At 34.6% G+C, this 14157-nt stretch overlaps 1 protein-coding gene across 7 annotated transcripts in view; it reads right to left on the reverse strand.

Moving 5' to 3' along the window:
• Positions 1–14157, reverse strand: part of PPP3CB (protein phosphatase 3 catalytic subunit beta) — a 52243-nt gene that overhangs the window by 4629 nt on the left and 33457 nt on the right. For 2 of the 7 annotated variants that reach the window (XM_040564344.1, XM_040564349.1), the window contains exons 11-14: positions 12385–12469; positions 11357–11454; positions 5765–5794; positions 2399–4089 (exon numbers count right to left, since the gene is read on the reverse strand). In XM_040564344.1, the coding sequence (XP_040420278.1) occupies positions 3911–4089; positions 5765–5794; positions 11357–11454; positions 12385–12469 (392 nt within the window). In that variant the 3' untranslated portion in view covers positions 2399–3910. Of the gene's footprint in view, positions 1–3; positions 1851–2398; positions 4090–5764; positions 5795–11356; positions 11455–12384; positions 12470–14157 lie in introns of those variants that run through there. The other 5 variants (XR_005821729.1, XM_040564345.1, XM_040564348.1 and 2 more) reach the window with 5 other exon arrangements.

Raw genomic sequence — 14157 nt, forward strand, 5'->3', positions numbered from 1 at the left:
CTTGAGCAAACTTCCTTACATGTGAAGAAACTTTGCATTTAATAATTAAAGCATATTTAATGCACCTGCATCTTTTCATGCAACTCAAATATCCCCACGAATTTATTTGTCATGCAAAGCAGAATGTTGATTAAATCTGGGTCATACATCCTGTTACTACAAGAAAACGAACAGATGAAGAGACTTCTATGTCCTAATGCCATTCACGTGTTTTATGGCAAAAAGTTATTTTTCTTACATGCTACTAATTAAGAATTATTAAATGGGTAATAAAAATTGAATGAAGCGATGGCAAGAAAAGAATGAACAATACTATGACGAATACTATCTATCCTGCCTCTGAAAGAGCCTGATTTTTACATATAACTAATATAATGGTGTTTCAAGATTAAACATTAGAAAAAAGAAAGCCATTTATGAGACTATGTCTCTTAAAAACTGTTCAGACTCAAACCAGGATTCTACCTCAAAGAAAAAAGTATCCCCGATCCCAATCACTTGTCTTTTTGCTAAAAAGGCCAATCTTCTTCACAATTAAGTTTTTCAATTTCACAATTTGGAATTTAATTAGCTTTGAAAGGAAAACTATTATTTAACACTAAGTAATTTCAGATGGTGAGGTTATTATATTCACCATTTAACTAAATGTAAGGAGAGTATGTAAATTAGGCTGATCTTCCCTGTTTGGCTCACCAGGTGGCAGCAAGCTTCCCGACAGCACGAAGTCCTGTTTTGGCATGACCCCAGAACACCACACTCAAACACATTCTGTATTTTCAGGCCCGCTTTTCAGTTTCACTAAAATGCATTTAGATTTCTCAGAGCAGCTGGAACACCTCCCCCCAATCCCCAGCCATCTCTGAATCCTCATTGCAGGTCGCAGCACTACAGGTGCTGTTGAGAACCAGCAGCTCAGGGCAGGATGTAGCCAGGACTCTCAGCCGTCTGGGGTTGCCCACTGAGCCCCATGCAGTGGAGCAGAAGAAAGCAGTGACTGCTCTGGCATGAGCCAGGAACCATCCATGCTTTGCTACTTGCATCCTTCGGTTCACAAATTTATTTTCCTAGCATTCTCCCCTCCTAACCCAAGAATAGACTAATGACACACAGAGCCTCCCCCCACTTAAAACACTGAAAGCAGAAAACAAAGCAAAACTACTTACAGTTTTCTGGAAGGGAGGATACATTTTTTTTTCTCGTCAACAATAAAAGAATTAGAGACAGCTGCAGGCTCCACCTTTCAGAAACACAGCAGCAAAAAATGAGTACTTACTTCCTAAACAGAGAAGGCCCACAGACACAATCCTGTCACCTGAGGGCTTGCTTAAAGGGCAACACGAAAGTACACAGCACGAGAGAAGAGACTGATAAAAATTGCCCAGAAAGTTTCCTTTACTGTACCTCTGCCTTCATACCTGGTAAAAACTACCCATACAACTGATTACTGTTGGGGAATCAGAGCACTGACTGCTGGACAAGAAGCTGTTCTCTCCAATTACCGCGAGCTCCTTCCACACAAGGACTGAATTTGTATTTTCTCTGTGCACACAATTCCAGCTAGTCAGAATCGTAATGGGAACTAAGATCTGAGTATCAAATCATGGATATACTGTCTTGTGAGACTGAGACGTTTTCATTAGTGCTTACAAGGAGGAAGGTACCATCATATTGTTTGCCATGTAAAATCTCAGTTGTACTTCAGTAGCATGCGTTTGGTCTGCTCTATCACAACATCACACATAGACTGTACAGCTCACTAGTATGGAGGTTGTTTCATAAAAAAAACTTACCATTTTTTGACTTGATCTTCTGCACACAAACTTTGAGAATAGTTTCCAATCAGAACACATCTGCAATAAAGTAAAATCAAAAAATCATTAAAATCCCACGTGTCATTTTTTTCTTCATTCTCATCCTGCTCAGCAGTTTGCCCTACATACTTCAAAGACAATATACCAAGAGAAGATCAGATAACTTTGCTGACTGTCAAAACAAACAGCCCCTCCCAAAGCAGTCCCAACACACTTCACTAGTGTCTTGAACACACTTAGTCGAAGCAACAAACAAGATGTGGCTGTGCTTCACAGCCCCTCTATAAAAAACTAACACTGCTCTTACAACTCTGTACAAACTAACAATGGATGTCCAGTCTAGCACACAGAAAATGTTCAGGTGCTTAATATATGAGAAAGAACTCAAAAAAAAAAAAAAAAGGAGAAAAAAGCAGGAGTAATATCTTAATTAAACAGCATTTACGGTAAACTAGTTCTTTGCAAGCTAAATCTCACCTCTTAGGCTGTATTTTCAATAGCTTAAATGTTGAACAGTATTTCATTTCAAAACAATTTTCAGAGTCAGATTAGACCTAAGTATGCCAAATAAAACCAATACACAATGATAAGAGCCGCAGCCCATACACAAAATTTATTGTGTGCTACTGTTTATAAAATACTTGAATAGTTCAGAACATGCATAAAATTTCCAACTTTGACAGGGGTACGTACAGATCGTACTTCATGGCAAACAAAAAAAAAAAAGGGAGATGAACTCTAGTGACATAAGTTTCAAGTTGTGTTCCAGGGGATGAGAAGGACACGTAGCAAATGTCAAAATAGGTAACAAAGTACAGTGGCAATCAGTACAGTCCATTATTTGTGAACAAATTAGCACAGGGCTTCAATTTTTATTTTAACCAAGCAGTCCTGTAGATATCAAAATACATGCAGTCTCAAGTTTACACTTTCACTAATGCCTTAGCAGTTGAACAGAGCAATTGCTTACGTGCTGCTTTGCCTAGAACAAAAAGTATGCCCAATGGTTTCAGTTTCCTTTGCAGCTTAAAAAATAATAAAAAGCTTGCAGCTATTCAGCCCAGTGATTACTAGCTATTTATGCAACTGTAATACTCACAATAAAGTAAAAGTACCCATAACATCTACGTAACCTATAGATGTACATCATAGGTCTATATATTAAATATTTGCAAAATGAAAACATGCATACACAAAATACAATGCCAAGCTTTACAGACTTGATATGAATCAAAATTTCCTTAAACAATGTACAAAGTTCAATTAAAAGTACCTTAAAATTAACACTTCCATATTTTTCTTACTTTTAAAATTAGTATATATATTTTTTTAAAATTCAAGATGGGGAAGAGTCTTGAAAAAGCTGGGCAAAAATGTTTCTAAATTAAATATTTCTTAAAATCTGTGTTCAAGTAATAAACATTCCTACATAGAAATCTTCTGATAAGCTGTAACTAAAAAACACAGTGAATAAAATATAGAATTAGCAACATCTAAGGAGTAAACCTGAGGTCAGCATTTTACAGAATGACCAACTGAGATTTTTTTTTGGCATTTTTTTCCATTTAAAATACAGTTTTTGCAGCCTCAGATATTTTAAGACCTTTCTAATCTGTTGTTTTAAAGACATTTCATGAAACTGATGTCCATTAATAAATAGTTAGCTCTTAGGGTTGTATTTGAAAGTCTGATTTAAAAAAAACAAACAAACGAGCTACCTCTACTGAAAGAAAATCCCATTTGTAAACTTAAAGTGTTGACAACAATAAGCGTAAGATGCTAGTCTAGATGTGCTTTAGCGATAACAGCCCGATTCTCTCCTCAGATCTCTTCTGAAGATGCAGCAGCCGGCGATGGACTGTGTGTAAATCCACGAAGCATGCTCCCAGGAGGTTGTGTCACCATGTGAGGAGAGGGGCTGTTGTCTCAAAAGCACGATGGTTTTTCTTCAGCAGGATCAAGTTAGTTGGTTTTCCACCTCTTACTAAGTGGTCACTTCAGCTGATCCCCCTGGCTATTTCATCTGTTGTCACATCAAAAAGCAGTAATCTAGGAATTCTCAGGCAAGACATAAGTGAGTAAACCAGAAGTTGACGTGGTCACTGTGCATTGTTGTTGCCAGTTCCATTGTTTCCATTGGCATTTGTTGCGTTTATAGTATTAATACCATCTTGTTGAAGAGCATCTTTTCTTGGTGGCATTCTCTCATTGATCCTATCCAAACCTTTTGCTTCTTCAAAACTGCAGATTTTATGTTGCGGAGAGAATCCTCGTATTGCTTAACAAAATGCAAATTTGATATGTCAGTAATGGAAAAATAAGTTGAAAGCATACACTTTTTCTAATAAATGATGTTTAAAAACAGGTAAGAAATCAACCAAAGAAATGTGTGTCTCTGTATCTGTACTACGTAAAAGCTTCTCTAATCTGCTCTCCTGATATGGCTATCATGATCTCGGTTTATAACAAAAAGAACACAGTATGGCAAATATTCTGCAAGTAGGAATCAAGGCGCTTAAGCCCACTTGATTGCTTCTGCATGTCCCTGGTGTGGCCAGCTCTAAGCACCAATTGCTTCTGCTGTCAAGTTCATCAGGCTTATCTTTTAACATCCCTGTTGTCTTCAATGGAATGTCAGTAAGATCTAAGCAGCACAGCAAGTGCGGTGGAGGCAAAGCAGCAAAGGGCTACAAAAGTAACAGGAGATTTATGTCCTGCATACACGCTGATGGCCTGATCCTGCAGTTTTCATGCAGGCAAAACTGCGGGATATGGATCACACTCTGTGCTAATCATGTGGATGATGGAAATGGACACAACCACAATCACTGGGTTAGCACTGTGTTCAAACAATGGAATCGTTTAAATACGTATGTATTTAAAATACGTATAGAAAATAGGTATTATTTTTCTACTGATTATTTTAATGAATGAGGTCTGTAGTTGAATTTAGACCTGAAAATGGTTGACCACATAGTAAGACCGAAGCCTTTGGGATGAAATAATTCTTTGGAGATTTAAGTACAGCTTTCCACTCACAACAACGGAACCTCTTGCACGTGTGTGAGAGAACAGAATATGGCCCTCGTTTATATTTTTGGACATCTGACTTCCTTAATTAAAAAACAAACAATGCAGTTATTAAATGGTGCTTTGCATCCAAATCAGAATACACACAAAGGTAGCTGTCCCAATTGCTATGCTGTTTGTCATTCACTTCATTGAACATAGAGCAAGAGGAAATTAAAGGGTCTATGAAAAAACTTCAACAATCTGAATTTGAGTACTTGAATACCAAATAATCTGAAGGCATTTTACTCAACGCTGCTAAAAAGGACGTACATACAACAGCTTATTTAGCACAGAAGCACTGATAATCCATGGAATTTAATACGCCTCATACCGGTATGTTAGCCTATATACTGGAAATAAATTTGGTCATCAAATTATGTGCAAAACCCATAGGAAAAAAAAATTACGGTTGTATGTCTTGCACTACCAGAACAGAGGAAGTTTTTAAAAAATTACGTTCAAAGCCATTAAAAATTGTTTTTATGAGAAAAGGCATGCATAAACCCTCCTTCCACAGGTAACCCACCCCCCCCAACAAACCCTTGCAGTTGAATGCAGAAAAAAACCACACTAAACACTATCATTTTAACGATTTCAAGACAACACCACGTATCACAACATGCTATTATACAAAAACCTATTGCATATTTTGTAAAAACAAACAAACAAAAGACCCCAAACCCCAAGAATATCCCTAAAATATTAAAGATAATCATCATCCTGAGGCCAGAAATGAATGTTACATGTCAAAGGGATGAATCAATACAGTTGATTCATCTCTGCTTGTGCAAGTTGAAAGTAAAACACACCCACACAGAGTACTTTTGAATTCCCTCCCAGACACCACAGATCTCTGCCAATGGCAAAGACTCTGATCATACCTTTTTCAGCCTCAATTGCCTCTACAGTGGCTGTACAGAAGTGAGCAGATGCATGCAAAATGAATGAGAAAGATGAAGAGTGTAATATCGCATAGCAGAAAAGGCAATGATCAATTTAATATAATATGCTACGCCAGATTAGATTACAATTATTTAAAATTATAATTAAGGTTTTGGGGGTTGTTTTTAAGCTTAAAGTGAAATTTCTCCTACATTTTAACTATTACAATTTATCAACTAAAAATATATCAAGAGAAACACTAATTACTGGAACTTCATTTATGGTTTTAAATGTACATTTCTAAAAGATATGTATATATTTTAAAGCAGCAACATAAAATTTCAACTAATGTTAAAGTTATAGTATGGTTAAAAAGAAAATCTATGAGATTACTCTTTCTGAAGATTAAAATGTATTACTGAGCTTCATTAAATTACCAGGAAATATGCAATAAATACAACACTGTCAGTGTTCTAATAACATGTTTTTCTTGTTATGGCTAGCTCCCTGAGGTTAAACTAGTTGTTCAATTTCTCACCGTATTTTATGCTTAAATGGGTATCTCTGAGAACTGAACTGTGAAATTTAAACCATAAAAGACAAATTTAGCAAGTCATATTTACAAAGCCTCATAAATTTTTTAGTTGAATCCACAACGGAGTCTAGAGCAGGAAGAGCTCTCGATTTAACATAGTCTTGGTGGATGACTTTATGTGGATAAGAATAAAAACCTAGCTTACTATTTTTTTGAACTAAGTAACCACGACAAATGCTGTAATGTCGTAGGTGTAAGATTTTTCCATTGTTTATTGTTTTAGATCTAAAGTCAAAGCTATAACATAAGGCTATCAGGACATCAAAATCATCTTCTATTAGACCAGACAAATAAACCACTTGTAACTAAAATCTAAATAGTAGCTAAATTTCAATAATGGTAACAACTTTTTACCTCCCCTACTATTTACCATGCCTCTTAATATCATAAAGTAATATACTTTAACAAAAAAAATTGTATACATAGTTGTAAACCTACTTTCGTGGTGCTTGATACAGATTAATAACAAAGGATATCATTAAGGAGTATTCAAGCGAGTGTTAAGCAAACTAGCTAAATTAAGAAAATTTTAATAAGAAGAAAATTTTAAATTTAGGCTTGTGCTTCGTATGTGCTGAAGAATAGAATTCTTTAAGGTGAATTAAAAGCTTAGTACTTCTCGTTTCCTACTGAGCATAAACCAGACACAGCAGATGTATCATCAACTGCCTACACTCTGCCTTAACCTATTACAGCAAATTATCATTTCCAATGAGATGTTCTAAAAAATAAAATAAAAAACTTGAATTCATAATAAGATTATGTGGAATACGTAAGGGTAATGCAGCATTTTAATTTTTACATACTGCACATTCCCAGCTGCCAAAAAAAGTAATAATAAAAAAATCTCGTGCAAATCTAAAGAGGCAAGGGGAATCCCAGAATTATATCAAAAAGCCACTTGAACAGATCACTATTTATGTTTATATTAGTGAAAAAGCTTTCTCATTTTGTAAAAAATAAAAGAATTATTTTAGAAAGTTACCAAATACATACTTTCATACTATAACCAATTTGCCATGTAAATATAAAACTACGTCAAAAAAACCACCTCTTTCCACCATTTCCCGTTACCCGTGAAGTCTTTGTTTTCAATCTTTTCCTGAAAAGATCATGAATACTGATTTATCTCTGTAAATTATGTAGCTTCATAATAAATACAGATTTTAAAATTTACTCCAAATTCATTCTACTTTTATCACTACCTTATCTCCAAAATATATCTTGGAATATACAATGCACTTAAGAAAAGAGAACTTTCACCTTGACATAAAAGAACAAACTGACTGGAAAATACAATCGCTTAAAAAACACACTGTAAAGACTCAATTTGGAATATAATTTTGTTGGATTCTCTTTTGCAGGTACCTCTAAATTAAAACTATATCCTTGATAGATCCTGATAAATCTAGAAAAAATACTGCATCATATATTTTATAAACCTGAACTCTTCATTCTGAAAATTCTCACCTTCCCAGCAAATTTTAAGCATTTCCATTCTCAACTCCAACTCTCGCCCTGTTTTACTTAGGAGACAGATCTGATACAAAATTGTTGTCAACTTACAATACAAAATCAAAAAAAAAAAATTCTCGTCACTCTGACTAATAGTAAGGTTAGCAATGACTCTGATCAAGAAGTATTTGTCTAATTAAACTGATTTCTGTGGAAGTATTAAGATTTTAAATTTAGGCTTGTGGCTTTTTATGTGCTGAATAAGGCTTTTTAGGGTAGTTTTGTTGTTTTAAACAGAGGTTGACTATTTCAGTTCATAGTTCACTAGGCAATGATACTTAAGTATGGTCTTTAACATTTGAGATTCTATAATGTAAGTAATGTAATTAATCAAAACCATAAATCCAGAGTTTATAGAGACATATCAAAGGCTATAATTTCTCAAAGTGTATTTTTATCCTAGTAAAATAAAGCTATCTAGAAATAATTTTTGATTCTTTTTCAAAAAATATATCCATGTGTTTCTAGAAAAAAAAAATCAGATATCGACTCCTTCTATAGGATGTAGTTTTACATTAATTTTCAAAATTATCTTTGTTTGTCTTTGTTTAATGCTTTCACTGCAGTTAAAATTTCTATTTTACCCTCAGAATCCTCTCTTTTGCAGTACGAATCTGTTCAACCATCCGCCATAAAGCAGTTGTATTAGATTGATTAACATTTTTGGTGCCCCACTCTGCATCACATCAATGCCAACAAGCTTCACTCCTTCTATGAGAATGGCCTCTATCTTACCAAAGACAGCAGGCATGGTTGAACAAATTCTTGAAACAGTATTGGTATATGCTAAGATCTAGCACAAAATGCGTTACTGACATTAAGAATTTATTGTGCTTATTTACTGATGCTTCAAAATAAATTACCATTGCAATTCAGATTTTACTACCCCAAAAGATGAAGCTGGATCTGAATGTAATCCAATTCAAAGCAACTAAGACACCATTAATGCAATACATATGCAATGTTTGCATATATTTTGGCCTGATAAAAAAATTTCCGCCCAGATCTCTAGAGGAATGTAGACATACACTCCAATTTCTTATAACTTTCTCTCAGCTTCTTAGAGATTTACTGGGAAACAGCCCACATAGATCTTCGTGAATTTTTTCATGAATAAAATAGGATAAGCAAAAAGAGTACGACAATGAATATTATTTATTTTCCCAAATCTAGGGATTTAAGTTATTGATAGTATATTGATCAACACACTGCAATATCCTTCAAGAAGTAATTAAAAATTTCTAATACAAAAATCCTACTACGCTATCAGTGACCATATTTTGCCAAGAATATGAATTCACTGATATTGTGAAGGCTTAGTAAAGTATCAGTTAGTGAAGTTTTATTTTATTTTTGGTTTACTTTTAGTTTTGCAGTTGAGCATAGTAAATTTGAAAACTTCTTTTTGAAAAATGAGACAGTAAAATTCTTATCGGTAAAAAGAAGTTACTGCAATTTAAGGAGAACTCACAGTCAGCATGAGTTATTTTGAACAATCAACATGATTAAACAAATGAGGTATATTAATGTAATGCTTCAAGGAATATTGCCATCAAAAATTCTAGTAAAAAAATTAAAAAATAAAAATAAAAAAAAAAACCACAAAAATCCAAAATGCATTTTGCATACTTTCCAAACAACCCACATTTTCAATAACGGTACAAAGTTTTATGTTAAAAAATTTTCTAGTCAGTTTGATCCTCTCTAATATTTGCAATGCAACATGGTTAAAAATCTCTTAAATGAATGAGAGGAGTACGAACTCTTTTAAGCATATAAAGTATCTTATTAAACAATGAAAATTAAAACTAGGACATATGCTTTTGAAAAAGTTGGATGGATTAGGAAACATACATCACTTCTTGTTATAGACATTCACAAAACAATTACATACACACACTGGACATATAAATTTACTTGCAGACATTATATGTCCACTGAGAAATGACTTAAAATGTGACATTCATGTTTCAAAGCTATAAGAGAACAGCTTTGATAGTTTAATAGAAAATGTAGTGAAAGGGTTTAAAAAACAAAAAACCGCTACATAGAAAATTTAAAAGTATACACATAAATATCCTAAATCCCAAAATGAGAAAAGCAGCAACTCTTGGAAAAGAGATTGTATAAAAAATGGTATTCAGTTCATCAATATATCACAGTCTTTCAACTGCTATAAAATTAATTGGTCAAATATGACATTTTTATACGTTCTATTAAAACCTAAGATTGGCAAATAAAAATATCTTTTGATATATCTTTTGTCATTGAATAATTTATGTTGAGTGCTGCTGATAGGAAGTCCAGTTTCAGATGGATATATTTTAGTTATCCATTGCTGTGAACAGAAACCTGGACTTCATTTTGTAATACATTTGGTACAATCTCACAGTGTTCTTCCTAAGCCTAGCTAATTGTTTATGGGCCTTGTGAAAAATATGATCCAATGATTCAACAAACTAAAAGAAAAAAGAAGAAAAACCTTTTACAAAATATTCAATGAGCCAGATTACAGGTATATTTTGTATAGAGTTCTTTTTATTTTCATGCAAAAAATATATGCACACTTAATAACACCCTTTTATTTTGATTTATTTACAAGTTTTAAATTCAATCCCTTTATTCTCAACTGATTTTATAACAATTACTGAATACTTTTCAAGTACATTATTGTTCAAAATGCACAGACAATGTGCAGCAGCAAATGCAGCAAACCTCAAAAACAAGGTGCTACAACATTGCTTCTACATCAAGAGACAGACAAGTGTCTGGGATAGTGGTTTAATTTTAACACTTATACAGACATACATCTATACCTAGAGAGAGACAGACAGATCTAAGAAAGCAGCTACATCTGCAGAGGAAGGAAACAGCATGTTACAAGGACAATTCAGGGAGGTCAATTATACATAGAACATTTGACAAACAACATAGAGAACAAACTTTGGCATTAATTACCAGGGTACAAAACGTAGCACATATCAATCTATCAATGGAGTGTAATATGGAACTCTGCAGCCTGTAGTTATTTGTTAAGATTATTATCAGTGAGAATTTGACATCGTCAATGAAAATACTAATACATCTATGATAAAATCATTTTAATGGAAAGCAGACAAGTAAGGATGCAAAATTACATTGTAATTCTTGTATCTGTAACAACCAAATACCTTAATATCAGATTTATAAGGTCACTCCACCTGAGACATCTGCATCACCTGAAAAATTGTAAACTATGGAAGCTCGAAGTCTGAAAAATGTGGCCTGACACGGCTGAACTCAATTGCTTTTAGTTTTATACCCTGGTTAAGTATCCATTTCACATTGCCTGATTAACACATAACACTATGCTTATTTCAGCCGCTAAGACAAGAACTGAAAAGCATAAGAAATTCCCTGCATGCATTATGTGTAGTGTTAGCAAAAGAGTGAGATGTGCCCCAGTCCATCTGAGGCACAGCAAGTTGCATAACATCATTACCACTTTGCAGGGTCTGTCGTCCTCCAGCCAACACTCCACTAGGTAACATTCCAGTGGGAGTCAAACCCTTGAGTGTCAGCACACTTTCACTCTCCTCCCTGGTGTAAGAAAAAACAACAGTAACAAAAACTTAAGTACCTGCTCATGAATACCTGTATTAAAGCAAAATAAGAAATGGGGAAAGGGAGAGCCTATTTTTGCTGTCCTTTATCCATGCCATGGCTAATGCAAATTCAAATTTAATCAACAACAAATTCAATTTAATCATCAACAAATATTTCTATGCTATACTATTCTTTCCTGTCTAGGAGTTATAAACACTGATTACTTCTGAAATAACTTATAAGCAATTATTCGTGTGCAGGCTCATTAATTTTGAATGCCTCATGAGGTACTGTGCATAACTCAGTGCCATAAAACAACCCACAATTTCACTGAACGTGTCTGAGCTTCAGGAGATACCAACTTCAAAAAAAATATCCCTATTTGAACAATTATAGTCTGTGGAAAGCTATACACACACAAACACACACACGATACATGTACTGTAACATACTACTACTATTTTGGGTAAATGTGATTGCGAAATCTCTATGTCTAGACCAGCAGGAGAAAACGGTATTTTTTAAAAGCTGGAAGCAAACAAATAAGTGAGTCCCAAACCAGCAACTAACCCACCCCCCCAACAACAACAACCACCAACACAAAGTCCTGAACTTTCAGTTATGACAGAAATTTTCCCAGCCAGCCCAGACCTTCTCCTTCACACCTTTGATTTCAGTATCTCTATTTTGCTATTGCCTTTCCAACACTTGTAGTTAATGCCTGGGCATGTCTCAAAAATAACTTAAAAATATTTTTAACCAAAAATACCAACATCAATGGGGTGCGTCTATATGCAAAATAAGATTCTGATACACAATGACCTCTCTGAAAAACATTTGGTATCTATTACCCTGGAATAGAGGTATGTTTTCCTAATATACATATTAAGAGGGGTTTTAGGAAAGCATAAACCACCCAAGTACCTGAGAACAGAGAAGACTCTTGCCATCTTGCCAATTGCACGAATTTTGTTTCTGATTATTTCTTTCCGTGCAGCAGCTGTACCTACTTTCAATGGAATAAGAGAGAGTCTCAAGCTCATTGATATTTACAAAGCCACCATTTCACAGCATATCAAATTCAATACAACTGTTTAAATTCAGTATTCTTCACAGGAGGCCAGTACCCAAACACTTACAAAACACCACATTATAAAATTCTGGCTTCAGAATACCACCAAAACCATCATCACCCTCCGTGTCCACAAAACACACACAAAAACTTTTAGGATGTTCACAATGATTTGCTAAAGCTAGCAAGCATCTAAATTACTGTCATTACAACAGAGTAACTATGATAATTCATCTGCCTAATTTTATGCATCAAATTATTCACTGGCATCTGTGTTCATTAGGATGTAGCTACGTAGCTCAATACAGAAGCCACAAAAAAAAACTAGTTGCTAATTCTTACACAGCTGTCCATGAGAAAACAGTTGTTGATTTTCTTGTTTTTAAGTCAACTTCCCAAAACATACACCTGCACAAACTAAAAACCAAAAATAAAATGCCAAAGAATTGCAGTGTTACCTCCTTTACCGACTAATTCTACGTTCTATATATCTTAGGTTTGCATCACTTGCAGAAATTACAAATACCAAAGATACAGAGTAAATACTGCATATTCCACAGAGCACAGAAATACCATTTGTGACAGATAAAAGTGAAGACAAAATTCTGAAAGGAGGCTTTGGGTTTGGAACGAAAGCTACCTTTGCCTGCACTGATATTATAAAAACATAAGTGCCTTTCTTCAACACTGGTTTTTGTTTTGTTCAATGTATAATAGTCAAAGTCATCCTGCTTTCCTTTTGCGGACAGCCCAGGTCCCCCAAAAAAGTATAGGCAGATGAGGAGATAACAAAACAGCACAACAGTAAACCTTGTCAGACCACCGCTGCAAGAACGCAAAAGGCCTTCTGTTAAAGAAGGGTGGGTGGACTTCAAATCCTGAACACCAAACCAAATGAAATACAAAAGATAAGGGCACACTGGGGTAAACAACAACTGCTACAAAAACCCACACAAAAAGGAAAACGTGTAGTAGAGACAAAGAAAAAAAGGCAGGAAGAGACAACCTTTGTATGAACATGATGAAAGAATTCTGGGGTAGAACAAATATCTTAATCCATTTAAATGAAATATACAAAAAGAAAAAAAAAACAAACTGCTGAGTTAAGTTTTTTTAGACAAAGGAACAACTTTAATGAACTGCAGACATCAAACAAAAAAAAGAAAAAAGAAAAAAAGGAGGCCATTGAAAAAAACAAGGGGATAGACTGAATAAAAAAATCAACATTTACTGAAAATAATTCAGCTTAAAAGTTACTTTTTAATATTCTAGATGTTTTCAATTTCTCTCTCTGAACACTATTAAATAACAGCTTGAAGATCTGTAATGAGAAAGCTTTTTCAGAGTTTTTGTAAAAGCTAGAGCTAGATAAGGGACCATACACCTTCTATGCAAGTCACTCAGTTTTCTTCCCATCTACACCAGTTTCTTGAAGGCTACACTGCTGCAGAGCCATAACATTCAGGGGCAGAAGATTACAGGCACTGCTAGGGCCCATATTTCCACTCTGGTAGGTCACTATGCCATAAAAAGAGAAATACTGGTTTATGGTATTACACAGAATGTATTACTCCAGGAGGCAGCACTGCACAACATCTAGCCACTGAATCCTGGTTAGTTCAGAG

The sequence above is a fragment of the Cygnus olor genome, chromosome 7, assembly GCF_009769625.2.
Source record: "Cygnus olor isolate bCygOlo1 chromosome 7, bCygOlo1.pri.v2, whole genome shotgun sequence".
NCBI lineage: Eukaryota > Metazoa > Chordata > Aves > Anseriformes > Anatidae > Cygnus > Cygnus olor.